The 23,363-nt window shown below is 37.4% G+C and overlaps 1 protein-coding gene across 1 annotated transcript in view; it reads right to left on the bottom strand.

The window, feature by feature from the left end:
- Window positions 1-23,363, bottom strand: part of STAU2 (staufen double-stranded RNA binding protein 2) — a 304,556-nt gene that overhangs the window by 99,913 nt on the left and 181,280 nt on the right. Inside the window, 1 exon segment of the mRNA XM_030304456.2 lies at window positions 3,530-3,643. Coding sequence (XP_030160316.1) covers window positions 3,530-3,643 — 114 coding nt within the window.

Below are 23,363 nucleotides of genomic sequence, written 5' to 3'. Positions count from 1 at the left end.
GGCTGGCTCAGTCAGTGGAGCATGCAACTGCTGATCTTGGGGTTGTTAAGTTCGAGGCCCACACTGAGTGGAGAGATTACTTAAAAATAAAATTTTTAAGGGCGCCTGGGTGGCTCAGTCAGTTGAGTGTTCAACTCTTGATTTCAGTTCAGGTCTTAATCTCACGGCTTATGAGATGGGACCCTGTGTTAGGCTCTGCACTGCCAGCATGGTGCCTGCTTGGGATTCTCTCTTTTGCTCTCTCTTTATTGCTCCCTCTCTCTCCCCCTCACTCTCAAAATAAATAAATAAATATAAAATAAAATAAAATAAAATCTTTAAAAAAAAAACAAAAAACCATGATAGTGACTATAAGGGCAACAATGGAGGTAGCGAAAAGTAGTCAGATGATAGATGTAATTCAAAGGGATACTGGGACTGGATGTAGCATGTGAGGAGGAGAGAGGAGGCAAAGATGCTCCAAGGAGCTTGGCTTGAGCAACAAGGTAGGTGATGGTGTTGTTTATCAGGATGGGTAAAAAGAAAGGACGGGGGTGAAGGGAGAGGCAGGTTTGTTGGTGGGAGAATTAAAAGATCCATACATTTGGACGTTGTCAGCATACAGATGATACTGTATCTCCCTCCTGACCATTCTACAGATCTGTATGGACCTTTGATAGAGATACTTCACAGTCCTTGTCCTCTCACTCCTTAATACAGTGAGTGGACACACTGAACAATACATTTAGTCTCCATTTTGCTGAGTTCCTAGGGCTAAATCTAAAAAACTAAGGTAGCCTGTAAATGTTCAAGGCTAGAGAGCTCTTCCATTTGTCACCTTCATTTTCCACATAGATAAGAACAACAGGAGTTTGTTTTAAGAGGGGTCGCCTCTAAATTTTACATATTTTTTCTCAGAATACTTACTCTGTTCATTAAATTACGTTGGCTCAAATGAACTAAGGATAGAACACGTTCTGTAAGTGACTGTAGTTTTTCTTGCTTTCAAATGTTTTCCAGTATTTACTGGTTAACAGGTGAAAAAGCCATTTAGTGGTACATCCTTTCCAACTTATGAAATCAAGTTTATGCTTTCGGTATGGTGAAGAAGTACTTTTTGCGTAGATAGACACTGAGTATGAGGAAAGTGTAAGGGCAACATAATGCGGAAAAGCAGAGGATGTGCAGTAGAGATTTACTGTGCCTCCTTTCCTCAGGGAGCCCGAGAATCCAAGCACAAGGGAGGAGTACTGATCACACTGTACTTCATTCGCACCTCTGAGGCCACCGAAGTAGAGTGTTTAATGTACAGAATGACCAATCCAGTCACAGCTCCATTCATTCATCCATCTATCCATCCAGCTTCCATCCATCCACCTGACCATTATCAACAAATTTTCTGAAAGTCTTTTTTTCCCTTAAAATTTCATGCAAATTCATCAACTCTAATGCAACTGTATTTGCTTTAATATAGAAATGTCTTTATTTACTTACCATTGCGTAAAACTGACATTCCAGTAGATGTAGTGTAGGACCTCTACGTATACGTGTGCAGGTTGTGTGCTGCACACCTTGTGGGGTGGGGGGTGGGAAGAACATTCATGCTGTAGTTCTTGTGGATTTGGACAGCGGTAAATTGCCTTGAGGAAGAAGCATCTTTTTTTTCTAACCTGTAAAGATGCCATATGGGCAAACACTAGCCCAGAACTTTACCACATGGACTTGGCACAAGCTTGAACCAGCCTCATTATTTTATTCATGAAGAAGCCAAGCTCCAAGAGGCAGAGAGACAAGTTCCCACAGCTACTTCATGGCAAATCTAGGTTTGATCTCGGTCTCTATTCCCATTCCAGCGCTCTTGTACAGCAGCATGCTGCCTCTGCTAACAATGGGTTGCTCTTCTCAGGTGTGTGGCTTTCTGAAACACTCCTTCATGTCTTTGCTCAGCCTAACAGGCGGCCTTTGCAGGATGGTTATCTCATGCTGCTCATGCATGTGTTTCTGCCATGAATGGATACAGAGATACAGCAGCAGCTAGACTTGTTGGCAAATACTCAAAGTCGTAAAGTTGCTAGTTTGCAAGCTCCACGAGAGCAGGAACCATGTCTAACATTCTTATCACTTATCCTTAGCACCTGGCATATAGCTAAGTTATAGTTTTACACAGGGAAACACAATACTTTCTATCAATTAGCTTAGGTCATGTCCCTCTAATTCCTGCTGCACTCTCTTCTGCAGCTAGAGCAGAGGTCAGTGCCAAACTCTGAGAAGCACTGGAGTAATCTCCAAGCTGCTTTCGAAGTCAATATGCTATTAACTGTTTATTATTAGTGGGGCTTATTCAGCCAGGAGCAGGAAGATCAGTCACACAACCAGAAAATGGCAGCACTGGAATGGATCTTGCAAGCCATCTAACCAACTCCTTCATTGAACAATCCAGAAAACATTCCTCTCCCAAAGAGAGGGCAGAATCCACTCAGGTAGCTGCAGCTAACTCACGCCGTGGTTAGTTCCCAAAATGCATTTTTTTCTGCCTAATTTAGTTGCTTTTTCCTCAACACCAATCAACAAATGATGATTGGAAGGAAACCCCACAATGACAGAGACATTATGAACTAGGGAAGTGCGCCATTAAGGATGTCTTTTTTGAGCTGGGTGATAAATCATGTGTTTGAGAAGATAAACTACTATGTTCTTTTATTCTTTCCATGCAAGGGTACTACTCAGAGAGAAGGAAAAAAAGACTAGTCAGGCAAGACTATTAGAAGTCTTCAAATTTACTGAAAAATGGATATAAAAGTGAGCTACCATTGTTCTGCGTATGAACAGTTAATTTAGAAAGCATAGCTGGTTAGTCAAACTGTAAATCGTGTATGTGTATTTATTTTTACTCCAAACTAGAAATTCTATGACCTAGATCATTCGTTTAGTCTAATCCGATGATTATTTTAACTGAAAATATGTATTATGTTATAAACAGGATATTTTTTTGCAAGCTGCTATCTAAACAAGGGAATTTATTATTAAGAAATAATATACTTTTCAGATTTTAAGCTGTAATTCAGAAATAAAACCTTAAAAGTAGAAACAACACTGCAGTGTCATTTAAATAAGATCTCAAATTATGGGAGTAAGGTGATGATTCTGAAAGTTCAGTTATTTTATACACATTCTAGAATATTGAGCTCTCTTCAACAGAACTGAATGAGTATATTACAGTGAGACCCTAGTGTTATCTATGTTGTTTATCTAACCCTGCTTCCTATATGTAATTTTTAAACACGAAAATAACTTGCAGGGCAAATATAAGAGAATTTTGTATTTTAATTAATAATGAACTACCCACTAGAAGTCTAAAATAATTTAAATCTCCCAAGATCTTGGTTTCCCATCCCCCAAATTTTGGATTTTTAAAAATTCTAGCAGATGGTGCTAGTGGGTAATGTATTAGGGAAAGCAAAGCTGTAGGTGTGCACATAACTTCCATTTTGATGGTCTCTGATTTCTCAGCTGGGCCATAATGCAGCAAAATGGCAGTGGCAAATTATACCTGATCATGGCTGGCTTCAATGGAGCTTCCAATAGCATGGAAAGTCATCTGCACAGGGGCTAATGTCAGACAGGTCACACACTCTTTGCCACTTTGTCTATCACAGTAGTGAACCTATAACAGAACACATGCAATCTGCTGAACGCCACTTGTAAGAGGGAGCCAGATGCAATAGGTCCTTTCCAATAGGTCTAGATTTCCAGAAAAATTCAAATAATTTATGCAGAATATACTTCAAATATTTAAAAAGCTATCAAGGACCTTCTGATATCCAGGGAAAATCTATTAATTCCATTTTAAGTACTTTTGAGGTTTTAAAAGAGTCTCGGATATGCTTTATAAAATGCTTTACAGTGTTATAGCTAGTAGAAAAATTCACAATTAAATACCATACCTATCTTTACAGTCCAGCTTTTCATAATGCATCATGCATAAAAGACTCAAGGGTAAGCATAAGTCAAAGTTCACTTGATTCCAATGGAATTTTGTCAACCTGAATTTTTGTTCATCTTTGACTCTACATGTGTGTGATTGCCAGTTAACTGCCAGTGATGTTCTTCTATTTCTACATTACAGTACACCCTATAAAACCACTGCTAAATATATATAGATATCACTACCTCATGTTCTGCTTGAAATTGACATTGTAATCAAATTGAATTAAAGTGAAATGATTTTTAATGTACAAACCAAAATAAAGTTACTATATTATTATTTTTCTTTTAGTTAAACACAACCAACCATTATTAAAACCACATGTAAGACATTCCATATCAGAGGCAGGGTAAATGGGGGTAGAGGGAAGTGTGAGTCCATCTTCCCAGTGGGAAAATTTCCATCCTCTCATTTACCTACTTTCAGAAAAGTTCTTTCCAGCAGTTTTTATTTTCATTCTAAGCTAACAAAGTAAAAATAGCATTGCTTTTGTGATTAATGAAACGTGCCTATAGAATGGGATTCTTACTGATTGTTTTATAGGGAAAATTGGTTTTATTAGTTATAACTTGCTCAAACTGTTAAATTTACATAGATCTAGGCTAAAAGCTTAGGTGAAAATCTTGAATTTGTGAGGAAGAAAATTAAAATACACATATCAGTTCCCTGTGGCTTAATTCTAACTGCTGCATGATAATATCCATAATATACCTTTGTTATAGATTATGGTCCACGTATATTTTGTTATGGATAATATATATCTGACTGAAAATGACAACAATATGGATCTTGGTCTAATAGGTTAATAATTGAACATTTTTAAAGCAGTAGGGTTGTTAAGATTCACCAGCAGTTTCCCTGAAGGTAGGGAAACATCCTGGAATCTATAAAAAGTAGTTTAGAGTTTAAATCAAGGCAATATACAAAGCTTGTTTCCAAAGTACTTTAAAGATTTTATGATAAAAATATTTTTTTCCAAGTTAACTTTGGGGGAAAAGATTTGACAGTAGTTCTAAATCACTGCACTATGCCTCCTAAGCAAGTTGAAAGGTCACTCAGTATATATGAGTTCAAGAATGTGGAAGTGTTGTTTACTATGCATCAGCTAAATATGATGGGGGGAATGAAACTTATCACATAACAGCTTTATGCAAAAGCCAATAAATGGTGACACTAAAATAGCTACAGTTCACAGCTATTTATGGTACCATTAAAGTATTATGTCTGATATAGTGCTATTATAAAACATGCTTTTTAAAATAAAATATAACCGCCCTTTGACATCAATTGAAAATCTGTATGAAAGACATGACACTTCCCTAAATACTCAAATTGATAGTGAATACACTTATATGTCAGCCAATTTACTGCAGTTCTAGTCTTCTTCTAGAGAAATGAAGATTATAAAGGACAGAAATACCACAAGACAATCCTAGTAGAAAATATAAACTCCCAACTGCATTTCCATCCATGGCTTAGACACTATTACTGAAAGATTTAACTTTCTCCTAACTGTATACAATTCACTGTAAGCCTGCAATACCCTATGAAATATTATGCATCCTGCAGACATTCAATATTGGTGAACATGTATAACCTGTACATAACATAAATGTAGAGGTGTGAGTTTGCACATAGCTTCAAAGCAAATGTCAGAGCATCCCGTGAATGTGACAGAGATTGCTAATTATCCTCCAATATTCTTCCTCAGTAATTCCCAGCTGGCTACTTAAATGCTCAGAATAAAGTTCATATTTCTCAGCCTCCCTTGCATGTGGTTGAGTAGAACGTAAATGTAACAGCTTCCTGGCAACTTTAAAAAGACATTTCAAGCGTGTGCCTTTTGCTCTTATTCTTGACTCGCTTTGTCAACCTGCTTGAAATGCGGGTGGATGTTAGCATCTTTTCACCATAGGACAAAGGCAGAAACCTAGAGATGGTAGGATGGTGAGTAGGCAGGATCCTGGGTCCCTGAAGACTTGATGGAACAGAACCATCACACTAGCTCTGGACTGCAAACTTACAGACCTTTATATGACAAAAGAATAAACATCTATTTTATTTAAGTCACTGGGCTTTTTATCACTTACAAAAGAACCTAAACCCAGGGGGACTTTTCCTGCTGCCCCAGAACTGACACCAGGACCCACAGCCAACAACAAAAGGATCTCTAAGGAGCTGCCAACATTTAGGGGAGGGACAGAGGGAACTGGAAGAAACCAAATGCTGCCTCAAGAAAATCATGAATATCATCTACATGGAAGTCAGTAGGGAATGAAACCAGGCTAGGGTGGCATCTTCCCCTACTCTGGCCCCCTCCTGGCTTCCCAACATCAGAGTAGTAAGGCCATGAAATGAAGCAGGCGGATGGGGTGCGTAGGTGGCTCAGTGGGTTAAGTGTCTGACCTCAGCTCAGGTCATGATCTCACAGTCCGTTTCAAGCCCTGCATTGGGCTCTGTGCTGGCAGCTCAGAGCCTGGAGGCTGCTTCTGATTCTGTATCCCTCTCTCTCTGCCCCTCCCCTGCTCACACTTTGTCTCTCTCAAAAATAAATAAATGTAAAAAAAAAAATGAAAAAAAAAAATGAAACAGGTGGAGTATGGCAGAAGAGGTCTCAAAAGTCCCCACCCCACCGACCACAAAGACTACAAATGTTCAAAGCCACCGAAGTGAGAGGAAGAGAAAAAGAAATCATTGCCCACCCTCCCTCCACCAAGTGTCTTGAGCCAATCAACTGGCTTGCAATGCTGGGGATCGGAGTTTGGCATTTTACAGTGAACCAGACTCAATTTTTAAAATTAAAGGTAACCAGATATAAAGGAACATGAATGGGAGATCTGACAGAGCATGGAGGAAAGTGGTGACTGGAGAAATATAAAATCACTCCACGTTTGTACCTTCACTGCACTGAGACTGCCCAATAAACCAGATAAAAACTATGCGAAAAATACAAGAAGCTAGTGATTGAGGACACAGTTCCAAATTAAACAAAAAGTAGTAATATACAGAAAAGAGGCCTTAAGAAAGAGTCACATGTTACACACCACTCCACATCAGCCAGTCATAAAAATAAGTTTGATATGGCTCTTTTTAGTTATATATTTTCTTCTTGGATATAACAACATTAAAGTTCATAAAATTGTGAATGTCAAAAAAAATGTGTGAATGACATTTTGAAATTCATCCTCTGGCACAGAAAAATGCTTCTTATGATTCAAAGCATCAACAGAAGCCAGAATTCTGAGGACCACTAGCCTGAAATAATTAGGGTAATAAAATCATACTACATTCTGTAAGGCACAAATCTTTAGAACCGACACAGCAAAATCTGTTGTAACAGAGCAGTGTGTTCCTACAAATGCGGCTCTAAAAATTCCACTATGCAATGTCACAGGACCTTGATTTTGATTAAAGAAAAAGTTATATAAAGATAATTTTAGAAGACTGCAAAAGTCATCTCCTATTGTACTTTAAGATTTACTATTTACAAATCATATCATTTTGCTATCTTTGGTACTTTAAAATGTAAGCAATTGATCTTGACGTTTATAATGTTATAGTTCTTGTTCTCAATTTATAACACTATCAACTAACACTTTGTTTCTTTCTCATGGATTTAAAAAAATTATTCCATGAAAAGATGGGCCAAAAATTTCAATATATGTAAATTAAACATGTGCCTTCCTTTGAAATTTGCAAATCTATGATAATTTTTATTTTAAAGTAAGTTTTCTAGTTTGACTTGTAATCACATAAACCCAGATGAGATGCTGTAGTTGTGCATTCTGGTACTAACTTTGCCAGTCCAGAGATTTCTCTTTCCTGAAGGGAAGACAAGCTACTCCAGCTATTCATATAATTTAAAAAATAAAGAAAACTACTATAAAACCTTAGATTAATTTACACTAAAAGCTACATATGTACATTTTTTCATGCCCACTTGAAACTACGAGGGGGCATCCAAATGAAAATGTAAATTCCCTACCTCCTACCTCCAAAAAAAAAAGAGTTGAACCAAACTGTTTCCTGCAGGGCTGAAACTCCTTGATGTTGCAGGACTACTAAATATTTTACTAATCTCAGCAGGAAACTGGTTAACTGCTTGTTTGTCAGATGTTTTTAATGGTCACCCACTGTGGGACAAAAATGAGGAGGGTATGAAAAAGACCCATGTTTAAAGACCGTTGCTCTCTGGATCACTAAGGAAAGATAAAGGCCTGTATGTTCATATGTGATACCTAACAGAATCACTGTATCAAGAAAACGTGTGTGATTAGCACACCTCGAGTTCATGAACTGTGGGGCAGAGAGCCCATTCCAGCCACTGCACAGATGCTCTGCATGAGCAATAAAGGCTGTAAGGAGCCAAAGAGTGACCGTCTCAACACTGGAACTTAGGATAAGGATGTCAAAACACGCTGGACTTTTGCAGTGTCTGCACAGTGGCCGTACAAAAGACCTGTATCTTTATTAACACAAAAAAACAGCATTTTCTTGGCAAAGTGTGAAACAGTATTACTTGATAAATATTGCCCTAATAAATAGAGTCAGTTGGTATTAAACGTTCTCAGCTGCTTTTTTAGATCACTTGATGACATGTAAATCATCTTATTTGGGTGAACTAGGGTCAACAGTAAAAAGCTACATTATGTTAGTTATTTAACTAATGAATTAATTTATATGTAATAGATAAAATGAGTTTCTCCATGCAAATCACTTAGAGCAATGCCTAGATCACGGTTAGCATTAAAATAAATATATTAGATATTCTTCTTACTACAATTATAATACATCCCATAATAATGTACTAAAAGACATGACATGATATATAATCATTAAAAATAATATTATATTAGTATAATGCCTGTCACTGACATTCTCTAAAATTTTTCCCAATCCTTTTCATAACTAAAATCAACTCCTTTGTAACTAAAATGTAAATATATATTTAACATGCTCAGTCATTTACCTGTGTTTTAGCTGGTTGAATAACCTGTTTTACTCTGCATGCAATATGCTTGTCACATTAACATCTCTAAAGGGATAAGTGAATGAACGAAATCACATTATAAAGACTGAGACTCAACTTGTAATTATCTTTTCTCTCTTTAAGAAATTCTATGCTTGGGATAAGCTTTGAGAGTTACAAGGCTATATTTGGCATACAAAATCTAATAGGGATGTATAGATTTATTTCTAGTGTAAGTCACAGATAAAAATTGCCTAGCAAATTCAACAACAGATGTGTTATCTGTATTGTCAAGGGAGATAAATGCATTCTTACTTTAAGGGATGAGCGTGTACATGACAAAAATCCTAAATGTTTTTTCTTTGGTTTTTAGTTTCCACTTACTATGCCAGTGGAAGTTTAAGGAGGAAGCCAATTACTTAGAAAGTAAATTATACACACACATAGTTGTTTTAGTTTGACACTTCCATCAAAAAAAAACCCAAAACAAAACAAAAAAGCACTAGGTGAGGGGCGCCTGGGTGGCGCAGTCGGTTAAGCATCCGACTTCAGCCAGGTCACGATCTCGCGTTCCGTGAGTTCGAGCCCCGCATCAGGCTCTGGGCTGATGGCTCGGAGCCTGGAGCCTGTTTCGGATTCTGTGTCTCCCTCTCTCTCTGCCCCTCCCCCGTTCATGCTCTGTCTCTGTGTGTCCCCCAAAAAATAAATAAACGTTGAAAAAAAAATTTTTAAAAAAATAAAAAAAAAAAAAAAAAAAAAGCACTAGGTGATTTTTAACAGTCAATTTCATAGCTACCAGAAAAGAAGCTTCTGTCTCTTGTAGTGCATACTCATGTTTTGACATACCCGCATATAACCATTTACATATTTATAAGAAGAGACACTAAAATCTACAGGGCTTTGAGAGAAAATTTTTTTTAAGTTTTTATTTATTTCAAGAGAAGGAGAGAGCATGTGCACATGCACGTGAATGGGGGAGAGGCAGAGAGAGGGGAGGAGAGAATCCCAAGCAGGCTCCATACTGTCAGTGCAGAGCTGGATGGGGGGCTCGAACTCATGAACCCTGAGGTCATGACCCAAACCAAAATCAAGAATCGGACGTTTAACCGACTGAGCCACCCAGGCACCCCTAAAGAAATAATTTTTTAACAAGAAAAACTTCTCCTAAGGTCAAAGGGCAGTTACAGTTATTTAGGCAATTAGTACACTACCAAAGTTAAACTAACACAATCTTCTCCCAATAGAGCCAACCAACTCTAATTTTCATGTATTAGAATTCTATCATATTGAATAGCACTTCAAACAATGGAATCAAAGACAAGACCTTACAAATCTTCATTATATACCAGTTTACTTTATAATGGCATTTAATTATTTTTTTTATAAAAATATCAGAATGTTTTGCTTTATACTCAGGAATTACAGATTTTAGAAACATACTGTATTTGTTTTTAAAATACAATTACTTTCATGATGCGAAGACCATTATGATGACTTTTACTTCCAGACAAGATGAAATAGATTTACTTTTCCCTATTCTTCCTACTAAGTATAAGTAAAAGCTCCTGATATTATATATAAAACAAACATAAGAGGATTCAGGAAGGGGGGAAAGAAGAAGGAAGAATCTAAGCTAAGGATTTCAAGACCCAAGAAACAACAGAGTGGTGAACTCCTAAGTTTTCTCTTTGCCTTATACATCCTGGGCTGGGTGCTAAAGAAGCTGGCAACCTGAAAATGTCAATGGGTATACAAAATAATAATAAAAATAATACTAATAATGCGAGAAGAAAATGCTTTCTCTGTTCAAAAGGCCAGAAAAGGAATAAATTAGCAAGACAGAAAACAGTTAGACAATAACTGCCCTATTCCAGCCAAACACCATGGAAAAATTGGCAGACCCATCCTCACTCCCATCAGCAAAGGTCAACTGGGGAGCCTAGACTTCTATCCTTGCCAAATGAATGAGTTAACTCAATTCCCCAACTGGGGTGGTGACAGAGAAGTCTGAATGGGGAGTCAGAGCTTTTATCCCTGCTGGATCCCTAGGCTTTGTCTCTACCTGGTGATAATGAGGCACACTATACCTTCTCACTGGGGTAGTTTCAGAACTGGCATAGTGGAGGGTCAGGACCTTCACCACTATTCAGCTATAATAAGTCCCCCTTCTCCGACAACAATGTCAACAGAACTCAGTGGAAAAAGTAAACTTCTACCCATAACAAGTAACAAGGTGGCACTCCTATACTCCTAGTTGGTGCAGTGTTAGGGTTGCTAAAACAGAAGACAAATAAGACAGAGAGATTTATCATACCTGAAATGTCCAGGATTCAATAGAAAATCATTCATTATACCAAGAACCAGGATCTCAACTTGAATGACAAAAGACAATCATGAGATGCCAACACCAAGATGACATAGGTGTTAGATTCATCTGACAAATGTTTTAAAGAGCCATTATAAAAATGCTTTAAAAGGCAATGACACACACATTTAAAAAATGAAAAAACGTAGTCTCCCCAAAGAAATTGAAGATATAAGAGGAATCAAATAGACATTTTATAACTGAACAATAAAATAACCAAAATTAAAAACTCAGTGGAGAGGAGAGAAAAGATTTAGTACACTTATAGATAGAAAAATAGAAATTCCCCAATCTGGACAACAGAGAGAAAATAGACTGAGAAAAAATGAACAGAGCCACAGAAATTTCTGGGGCATAACAAAGATCTAATATTTGTGTCATCAGAATCCCGGAAGGAGGAGAGACAGTGATTGGGGCTAAAAATAATTTGAAGAAATAATGGCTAAAAATGTACACAATTTTGGTAAAAGATATAAGCCTATAGCTTCGAGAAGCTGGGCAAATCCTAAACAGAATAAACACAAAGACACAACATAATCAACCTTCTGAAAATTAAAGACAGAGAATAATCTTGGAAGCAGTGAGAGAGAAACAACTCCTGACCTACAGAGGTGAAACAATGGGACAGCAGTGTCTTGGCAGAAACCACGGAGATCATAAGGAACTGGCACAACATTTTTAAAGTGCTGAAAGAACTGTCAACCCAGAATTTTATATTGAGCAAAAATACCCTTAAGGAATGAGGGGAGTCCAAAACTTTCTCAAATGAGTGGAAATTTGAGTATAGGTTGCCAGTAGACCTACTCTAACAGAATGGCTAAAGTAAGTTTTTGAAACAGAAAGGAAATGATAAAAGCAGGGATCTTGGAACTCCATTGGGAAAGGAAGAAAAAACAGAAAGGAATAAAAGTGTTGGTAAATAAAATAGACTTTCCTTCTCTTCTTGAATTTTCTAAACTATGTTTGACATTGGAAACAAAAATTTTAACAGTGTCTGATATGGTTCTTACTCTTTGTGAAGGAAATATTTAAGAAAATTATATCATAAACAAAGCAGCATATGGGGGACTGAGAATGGTACAGCATCAATTCTGTGAGATTCTTACCAAAAATATGCTCAACCTTAACCAATCATGAGAAAATTTTAGAAAAACCCAATTCAAGAACATCCTACAAAATAAGTCATCACATTATTCAAAAGTGTTAAGATCATAGGGGGTGCCTAGGTGGCTCAGTTGGTTAAACGACTCTTGATTTCAGCTCAGGTCATAATCTCACGGTTCTTGAGTTCGAGCCCTGCATCAGGGTCTGCATTCTCAGCGCAGAGCCTGTTTCAGATCCTCTGTCTCCTCCTCTTTCTGCCCCTCCCTCATTCACGTTCTGTTTCTCTCTCTCTCAAAAATAAATAATAAGACATTACAAAAAGGTATTAACATCATGAAAGACTAAAGAACTGTTACTTGATTGGAAAAGATTTAAGAGACATTGCAACTAAATACCCTGTGGAATACTAGACTGGAGCCTGGACCAGAAAGAGGACACTCGTAGGAAAACCGGAAAATTTGAATAAGATTGTATCATCATTAATTTCCCAGTACTGACAATTATACTATGGTTATATCATTGCTAACATTAAGTTCTGTACTATATTTCTACCTAAGTTTAAAATATTTTTATTATTATTATTTTAAATGTTTGTTTTTGAGAGAGACAGAGAGAGAGCATGAGCAGGGAGGGGCAGAGAGGAGGAGACAGTGAATTGGAAGGAGGCTCTGCATGGTCCCCGCAGAGCCCAATGTGAGGCTCAAATTCACAATCCATGAGATTGTGACCCGAGCTGAAGTCAGACACCTAACCGACTGAGCCACCCAGGTGCCCCTAAAATTATTTTTTAAAGGCCACTAATAAAAGAAAACCTTTAGTGTTTCAGAATAAAGGAGATAAGGAGAGGCCCAGCACCCATTAGACTAGGTATCAGATAAACAAGTTTTTCTACGCATATCAGAGTTTTATATTAAAAGAATTTTTAAACACAAGAGAAGGTAATCAGTGGAGATTTTCTTTGCATTAGAAAAATAAAGTCACTGGGCAATGTGGTAGTTTCTACCTATGATATCAAAAGGAAAAAGGATGCAGGAAAAAAAAGTTTCTGGCAAAAAGCCTGGAAAATTACAGTATCCAAAGCATAATGACAAAGAAGCTAAAGGTTCTTCATTAAGTTAGAGATTTAGAGAGAAAAAAAATTGTTGACAGATGCCTAATCATGGGAAGCCTAGCAATGGGGACCAAGAAACTTGAACAAAGAAATATCAATAAATGCTACTTGATTTCCAAAAGGTAAGAAGTTGCTGCTTATGTTGCAAATGCAAAGTGGTAGGAAATACTACCTATGACAATTTTTTTTAGCTTTCTCCTCTATCATGAATGTCATTACAAAAAATTTCCGCTGAAATCACTTTTAATAGGGAGCAGGAACCAACAAATTCTATCAGGTTCTTCTTTTTAGCAGTTGACAAGAAGTTGATGGAGAACCAGAAGAGACTACTATTGCAGAAGCCAAGAGAATAGAAAGTTTAAGATAAGAGACAAGGTTCAGAGTTTGAGTCCAGCCAGGTTAACTGCTTCAGAAAACAAAACCCAACACTATGCAGAGGAATGTAACAGAATCCAGAGTTTCTATAATGTATCATCGACAATTGTCAGGATTCAATCCAAAATTACTTGACCTGTAATGAACAGGAAAAGGTGACTCATACTTAAGGGAAAAGGCAATCAATAGAGACCAAATCCAATATATCTGATGTTGAAATGAGCAGAAAAGGTGTTTAAAGCCAAGCACCTATTTTTCTTAAGGATGTAAAGGAAAATACAAGCATAATGCATGAATGGACAGGAAATCTCAGCAGAAAAACCAAAACTTTGGAAAGAACCATATGGAAATTCTAGAAATGAAAATACAATATCCAAAGTTTAAAGAAAAATTCACTGGATGAAGGAGATACACAAAAGAGTCAGTAACTTATAAATCAATGAAATAATACAATTTAAAGTTCAGAGAAGGGGTGACTGGGTGGCTCAGTTGGTTAAATGTCTGACTTTGGCTCAGGTCGTGATCTCACAGTATGTGGGTTTGAGCCCCACGTCAGGCTCTGTGCTGACAGCTCGAAGCCTGAAGCCTGCTTCAGATTCTGTGTCTCCCTCTCTCTGCCCCTCCCCGCTCACACTCTCTCTCAAAAACAAAAAAACATTAAAAATTGTTTAAAAAGTAAAATAAAGTTCAGAGAAAACAATTTTTTTTATGAATAAAGGCTCAGGAATCTGGGATAATATTTTAAAAAATGCACATAAATGGAGTCCCAGAAGAAAAGAGAGAAAGGGGGCAAAAAATTTACTCAAAGAAAATATGGCCCCATATTTCTCAAATTTGATGAAAGCAATAAATATACAGTGAGTTCAACAATGGCTCTCAGAAGATATGTCCAAGTCCTAACCTCTATACTTTTGAATGTGAACTTATTTGGAAATAGGCTCTTTGCAGATGAAATTGAGTATGTCAAGATCATCCTGGTAGAGAGATAATATTTGCAACACAAAGGACTTATACCCAGAATAGAAAAAGGACTCTCATAACTCCATAATAAGAACAACAACAAAAAAAAACCCAATTAGAAACTGGGCAAAGATGTGAACATTTCACAAAGATATATAATTGGCCAATAAGCACATGAAAAGAAGTTCATCATATGGGTCATCAATGAAATACAAATTAAAATATAAATGAGATAACTGCTATAGTCTTAGTAGAATAAGACTGATCATGTCAATACATGAAACCCTCATACACTGCTAGTAGGAATGTTATATGTTACAGTATATTGAAAAAAAAATCTGATGGTTTGTTATAAATTTGTATGAACACTTACCATGGGACCCCACAATTTTACTCCAAGAAATTTTTCCAAGAGAATTAGAAAGATGTCTGCATAAAATCTTGTACATGTGGGCACCTGGGTGGCTCAGTCAGTTAAGCAGCCAACTCTTGATTTCAGCTCAGGTCATGATCTCATAGTTCTTGAGTTTGAGCCCCATGTCAGGCTCTTCACTGACAGCGTGAAGGATCCACTGACTGTGTGGGATTCTCTTTCTCCCTCTCTTTCTGCCTCTCTACATCTCTCTCTCCCAAATAAATAAATGTTAAAAAAATCTTTTAAGAATCTTGTACAAGAATAATCACAAACAGCTTTATTCATAATAGCACCAAACTGAAAACAACTCAAATGTCCATCAACAGGTAAACTGAGAAACAATTTGTGGCATACATCCATATAGTGGACAAGTAGTTTAAAAAAAAGAAACTACTGATATATGCAACATGGATGAATTTCAGAAACATTACAAGTGAATGATGGGGCGCCTGGGTGGCTCAGTCGGTTAAGCGGCCGACTTCGGCTCAGGTCATGATCTCTCGGTCCGTGAGTTCGAGCCCCGCGTCGGGCTCTGTGCTGACAGCTCAGAGCCTGGAGCCTGTTGCAGATTCTGAGTCTCCCTCTCTCTGACCCTCCCCTGTTCATGCTCTGTCTCTCCCTGTCTCAAAAATAAATAAAACGCTAAAAAAAAAAACAAAAATAAAAAATAAAAAAAAAAAAACATTAGAAGTGAATGAAAAAAGCCAGATGCAAAACTGCATGCTGTATGGTTCCATTTTTATAAAATTCCTGAAAAGGCAAAACTACTCTTTAGTTACAAAAGGACAGCTTGGTTATCTGTAGCCATGGGGGGGGGGTGGTAGTGAGGAAAACAGGCTACAAAGAGGCACCAGGAAAACTTTTATAGTAATAGAAATATCCTCATCTTGACTGCAGTGGCAGTCACATGGTTGCACACATTTTTCAAAACTACATGATAAAATGGGTGTGTTTATATAGCCAGTATGGTTGATTCAAACATTTAAAAAGCACAGCTATCTTTGACACAACAGTTGGAGACATTAAGTCATTGCATGTACTTCTAAATAATCATAATTAATCTCACAATTAGTTTCCTAACAACTGTTACCTTAGGATGTTAATATCATTTGAGTTTATCATGTGTTCAGATATGATTATCTGTTCTTCCACCTGTCCCCTGCCCCTCCTCCACATCCCACCTCCTCCACATCCGTTTTATGGTAGCTCCATGAGGGCACAAACCCTGTCACTTATACTATATCCTCAGGGCCAAGAAGTATACTTGGCCTGTAGGCGGTGCTCAATATATTGCAGTTGAATTAATGGCTAAATGAACCCTTTACATTGTTAGCATTCATCTGGAATTTCTCCTACAGTATTACCCATTTCCCCTAATCAAACTTACCTACTTCTATGGTTTCAATTACATCTAAATAAAGAGGACCCTCCAATCTGTGTGTCCTATCCTTTCTTGCTGATCCCCAGATGCATTTACAACTGTACTGGACACCTTTATTTCAGGCAACTTAAATTCCACATGTTTAGCCATTAAACATTAATTTCTTCTAAGTTTATTCATCTCATCCACACTAAACATAAAACCCTGCCCAAGTCACATCACGTTCATACTATCCTACTTTATTTCACTCCTGGAAATTCCTGAAAAAGTAGTCTACGTATCCTCAAATAGTCTCTACTTACTCTTTAACATAGATACATCTTGCTGCCACCTTGACCAGGCTAGTGAAAGCGTCCTCACAGAAATCAGCACAAGAGATGATTTAATTCTCCCAGTTGTACCTTAGACAACTGTACCTCAGCCCCACTCCTCTATGCCCACCAGCTCTGCCCTAATTCAGTCTTTGTTATTTCTCTCCTGGATTCACACAAAACCACTTTGGTTGGTCTTTTTGCTACCAATCATGTCTCTTTTTTGTCTAGTTCACCCTTTGTATCACTGGTAGAACTGTCTTTCTACAATACAAAACCAATGTCACTACCCTTTTAAAAGTTAAGTTCCTGGTCTCTGCCTAACAGCTAAAATCCAAACTCCCAGCAACACACAGCTTTTCAGTCTCCCTGCCAGCCACTTCCACTTTGACTCTAAGCATTTTCTGAAATGCTGTGTCCTTTCATTTCTTCAGTGCTTGGCTTCTGCCTGCTATTCTTATTCACCTGAAAATTCTATGTGCTCTTTAAAAGTTATTTCAAATGTCTCATCCGCTGTTCTTCCCTAATTCTTTCGGTCAGAGCTGTTCGTTCTTATTTGTGATTCTTGACATGGCTAACTACACCTAAAGTGAAGTGACCCTTATGCCTCTTACTATGGGGGTAGACATTATATACATTATTTCATGCAGATGCTACAAATCTTTAATTATTTTTATCAAACGGTTGTGTAATGTTCAAACAATGATCCTTGGAGATAGGACTAATTTATGGTAGTGGCCAACCTTTGGCATATTGGTTTTATTTACCTGTCTGTGCTCAACTTGACCATAATTCCTACTGTGTCCAGTGCTTGACATGTTACCTATCATGTGTAGGTACTTATTAAGTGTTTGCCCAGAATGAATAAGCAGATGTCCCATTTCCTGTTCTTCAAACAAATCAATTCCAGTATTCAATGGGCTGACAAACTCTGTAGCCAGATTTAACTTCATATCCATCTAGTTCTTTCACATACTGAGATTACTGAAAACTAATGCATTAGCTACTATTTTTCTCTTAATAAGGTTTATTCAAGCTATCACTGTATCGTCTTCAAACTGCGGTCTTTGTTTCCTCAAATGTTCCAATTTAGGACTTGATTCTGGGCTTTTCTTAAACTTAAAAAAATGACAGTAATACAGACAAAAACATGTTGAACGTTCTTCAAATATCCCTTATCTCTGACAAGTAACTCTGCCTTTTGATGTGACCCTGTTAAGATGGCAGAACTTTCCAGAACCTAAACTCTGTCAGGGTTTAAAATTAACTAATAATTCCACATGGGAAATGAGTAAACTACATTGCTAATAGAAAGCTTTTACTTGTGTAGTCCATCAAATGTGTATTTACATAATAAAATTTTATGTCAGAATAAAATTCAAACTTCCTTCCAGCTCAAAAGAGTTAGAACTCTTAAATAACTCAGACTCGGTTATGTATCTAATAGAGGGCATAAATGGATTAATAAAATCAATAACTAAACCACTATCTAGAAGACCATGGACCTCCACCACAAACTTAGTCCTACTTACAGGGATCAATCTCCAAACACTATACAACAGTTTGATTTAAAATAATACAAAGATCTGGGTGCCTTGGTGGCTCAGTTGGTTAAGCATCTGATTCTTGATCTTAGCTCAGGGTTGTGAGTTCAAGCTCTGCACTGGGCTCCACGCTGGTCGTAAAGCCTACTTAAATCAGTAAATGTCAGTTTCGTTTCCTTATTTACCCATATATTTCCAAAATGAAGCATGCGCCTGCTATCTTAGTTGTTTGTTTTTTTCAGTGTGCAGAAAATCCTTTACGTGCAATAATTCCACATATTGCTCTCTTTTTCAAGATTTATCCTGGGTGAGAAGAGAACAATACATATGAAATTTTAACCACAGTCACTAATGAAAAAAATCTTAGACACAGCTGATTGCTGGAGAGAGAAAAATAGATCATTTCAACATGACTCAGAATGAGCACGGGTATATTGCTATTTGCCCAACATGAAGAGACTCGATGGGTAGAACAGTTAATCTCATGTCCCTAAGTAAAAATCCTATTATTGCCGACTTTTTCTAGCAAAAGGAAATTTAATTCACCTTTAGATGAAAAATAATTTCTTCAAAGATTTGATTTTCTTTTTATTTTTTTTTTTCAACGTTTATTTATTTTTGGGACAGAGAGAGACAGAGCATGAACGGGGGAGGGGCAGAGAGAGAGGGAGACACAGAATCGGAAACAGGCTCCAGGCTCTGAGCCATCAGCCCAGAGCCTGATGCGGGGCTCGAACCCACGGACCGCGAGATCGTGACCTGGCTGAAGTCGGACGCTTAACCGACTGCGCCACCCAGGCGCCCCATGATTTTCAAATGATTCCAAGTAGAATTCTCATGCTGAGCTGAAGTTTGACACAAACAGAGAAAGCTAGGTATTTCTACTTGGGGAAGACACATTAATGACAGCCTTTGTTTTTTTCTGTACCACATCAAAGTCACGGTGGTAGGAAAGGCTCTTTCCATGTTTGTATAGTACTTTTTCTTTGAAATACCTTATATGTCTTACTATGTGCGTGCTGGCACATCAAGGCTCCAAGATGAATGTCTTTGTCCTTTTGAGTTCCATGGTTGTACTCTGTAGTGACTTAGGGTGAAGTGAGTCCAGAATAAATGCATGTAGTAATAAGGGACTATTTTACTCAAGGCTTGCCTGATTCTTACCTATATTATTGTTACTGATCATGGTTTATATGCATCAGGATTTCTTTCTTTCAACCAGAAGTTTTTTTCTATAGAGTTAGAAATTTCAGCAAAATGAGTTGATAGATAATTCCACTGGGTTTTACAGAAGTAGTTTTGTAATATGTAGTCTGCATACTTTTGGGAGTTTGGCAAAATATGTCAAGGTATGATGATACCAGAGACAATAAGTCAGTCTACACAAACTTGGGTTGCCCATTTGAAGAACAAACCTGAATTTTAGGGTCACTATAGAAACACCAAGCCTTTGGGAGAGTTCAAATACTAAACCAAGTCTCCAACGTCTTTGGAAAGTAGTAAAGGCCAAATCCAAAAGGGATTTTTAAAGAATGACTGCAGGGGTGCCTGGGTGGCTCAGTCGGTTGAGCATCTGACTCTTGATTTCAGTTCAGATCATGATCCCTAGGTGCTGGGATCAAGCCCTGCATAGGGCTCTGTGCTAAGCAGCAGGGCGCGCTTAGGATTCTCTCTCTGACCCCATGCCAAACCCACAAATGTATTTTACTCATTGCACTCTGAGTAACTTCTCCCCATTTTATACAGCCATTTCTATAGTGGCATAGATGAAAATTTGGGCTGAGAAATAATGTAGTAAGTTATGTTTCAAGGATAAATTTAAAATTGGGGAAAAACATATTTCTAAGTGGGGGGTATATGTATATGCATGATTTCTTTCTCCATATTCTACGAAAAAAACCTACAAAGTTTAATTTATATTGCTCTTTGAAAAAAATAGATCCCTCATTCTTAAAAAAAAAAAAAAGCTGCAAATAGCCTCTTTGATGATAAATACTTGGATTATAAAAAATGAGGTACAGGGAAGAATGAAAAAGGAAAGACAAAAGGTTGATTCTCAGATTGGTCAGCTACCTTCCATACTAATTCTTAATGGAATCTGTATTACGGCCATATTCTTAAAATGTTATATGCCATAGGGGCGCCTGGGTGGCTTAGTCAGTTGAACGTCCATCTTTCGCTCAGGTCATGATATCATGGCTTGTGGGTTCAAGCCCCACGTCAGGCTCTGTACTGACAGCTCAGAGCCTGGAACCTGCTTCGGATTCTGTGTCTCCCTCTCTCTCTGCCCCCTCCCCTGCTTGCATTGACTCTCTCTCTCAAAATAAATAAATGCTAAAAAAATTTTTTTAATGTTATATGCCATATATGTTAAAATAAATATTTAAAGGAAGCCTGTAACTGTAAAATAAGCCTGCTATAATCATATTAAACTTCATAAAAGGAGATAAAACCAGTTGAAATGTATTAAGTTTGAATTGTATTTCAAAGAAAGATTTTAAGTAGGTATTTTAAAGCTTTCTACTGACATTTTCATCTTGCTAGAAACAGTACTAACATCTAAAACTCAAAATAATAAAAAAAAAAAACCCTCTATAAAACCCTCCTTGATTCTGTAAAAATAATTATGGTTTAACTAAGACGACAACTATTTCTTTGTTTATATTCTTAATGTGAAAAAAGCAAACCTAGCTTATAGTTTATCCAGAGGTTTCAAAATCAACACTATTCAATGGATGATGATCACAAAAAGGGGACAGAGAATAGCAAAATGAAATTAAATTCATCTAGAAAGGATAACTTGCTAAAAGAATTAATTTTCATTTCCAATCAAATCACTTTTCTAATGACTCATTTAAATAGAGCATGATACTATGATTTATAAGAAATATACATTTGGTCTTCACCCCTTTTTTCTGATACTAGCTCCCCATACCCTTGGTATTTCCTAAGTATTGAAAGCGATAGAGTCGTTTGCTAAGGATGGGAGCTGATCGCCAATGGAGCCAAACAATGATTAGAGTGTTAGAGCTTTCAGTCCCATCCCCCTGACCTTGGGGGATGGGAGAGGGGCTGGAGGTTGAATCAATCACCAATGGTCAATGATTTAACCAATCGTGGCTTCATAATGAAGTCCAAAAGGACAGGATTCTGAGAGCTTCTGGGTTGGTGAGCACATGGAGGTGCTGGGAAGGTGGTGCGCCAGGAGAAGGCGTGGAAGCTCTGTGCCCTTCCCTCTGGCTGCTCTGACTTATTTCCTTTCACAATAAACGGGTGATCTAGGAAGTAAAATTCTCGGAGTCCTGGGAGTTGCTCTAGCAAATTACTGAACCTGAGGAGGAGGTTGTGGGAACCTCTGATTGATGGCTGGTCAGTCAAAAGTACAGGCAGCAACCTGGGCTTGCTACTGGCATCTAATAGTTGGTGGGGAGGGCTGAGGGTGTCTGGCAGGACTGAACCCTTGACCTGGGGCATCTGATGCTGTCTCCATGGAAATAGTATTGGAATTGAGTTGAATTCTGACACCTTGCTGGTGTCCTGAGAATTACTTGGTGCTGTGTGGGAACCACCCTACCCATACACATACACTGGAATTAGTAGAAGAACCAAAAGACAAAGAAACTGTTTATATCTAATTATACAAATCTAGATTTCTAATAAAATTAGTATGGCCAAGCATATTAATGTTATAACTTAGAATAACGTAAATTATAACACAACAAAACAAAATCTACTTCAGTTCAAATGCACAGCATTTCAAGAATGTCTCCGCCATAATAACTGTCTTTAAAAAGCTGAATAGTTACAGGGCACCAGGTTGGCTCAGTTGGTTAAGCGTTTGACTTCAGTGCAGGTCTCCCAGTTCATGAGTTCAAGCCCCGCATCGGGATCTGTGCTGACAGCTCAGAGCCTGGAACCTGCTTCAGATTCTGTGTCTCCCTCTCTCTCTGCCCCTCCACTACTCACACTCTGTCTCCATCTCTCTCTCTCTCAAAAATAAATAAACATTAAACATTTAAAGAGCTGAATAGTTTTGGGGTGCCAGGATCAGTCAGTTTAGCATCTGACTCTTTTGGCTCAAGTCATGAGCTCACAGTTTGTGAGTTTGGGCCCCGCATAGGGCTCTGAGCTGGCAGCGCACAGCCTGCTTGGAATTCCCTCTCTCTCTCTCTCTCTCTCTCTCTCTCTCTCTCTCTCTGCCCCTCCCCACTCACATCGTCTCTCTCAAAAATAAATAAAAACTTAAAAAAACTTTTCTTGCTAGAAAATAATAAGACAATCAATAAGAACATTCAGACTTTAAAAGAGGATAGTTAAAATGCACTCAATAAAACTTCAAAGAAACACTCATTTATGACAGGGATCCAGACGCTTGCATCTAAAATATGATAAAACTTAAGGTGAGCCCAAACAGTGATAAAAGTACCAAGAATGTGCAGGTGTTCAGTCACATTCTGCTCTGTGAAGTCAGCTTTATTAATAATAACTTTAATTGCATAATAATTTTAATTATTTTGTAGATTTAAGCAAAAAATGTGAGCTTAATACCTACATTCTAGTAAGCAAATAGGCTTTCTGTAATTTATAAATTTCAATTAAAGATTGAGTAATGAAAAAAATTTAAAGCTAAAACAACTTAGTTTTCAGTACACTAATATATTTTTACTTTGTAATACAATATAGCTGTCACATACAAAGGCTCTGATAGGCTTAAATCAAATTTCAAATGGTCAAGGAAGGCCAAAGAAGGGTTTATACAATATTCAATAAGCAGTAATATCTATTCAATGTACAATAACAAAATAAAAAAGTACTAACCTAGAAACACAGAAAAAGAATTTATTGTTTTAAATTCCAGAAAGAA

The sequence above is a fragment of the Lynx canadensis genome, chromosome F2, assembly GCF_007474595.2.
Source record: "Lynx canadensis isolate LIC74 chromosome F2, mLynCan4.pri.v2, whole genome shotgun sequence".
Taxonomy (NCBI): Eukaryota; Metazoa; Chordata; class Mammalia; order Carnivora; family Felidae; genus Lynx; species Lynx canadensis.
This window is presented reverse-complemented; position numbering and strand designations above follow the sequence as displayed.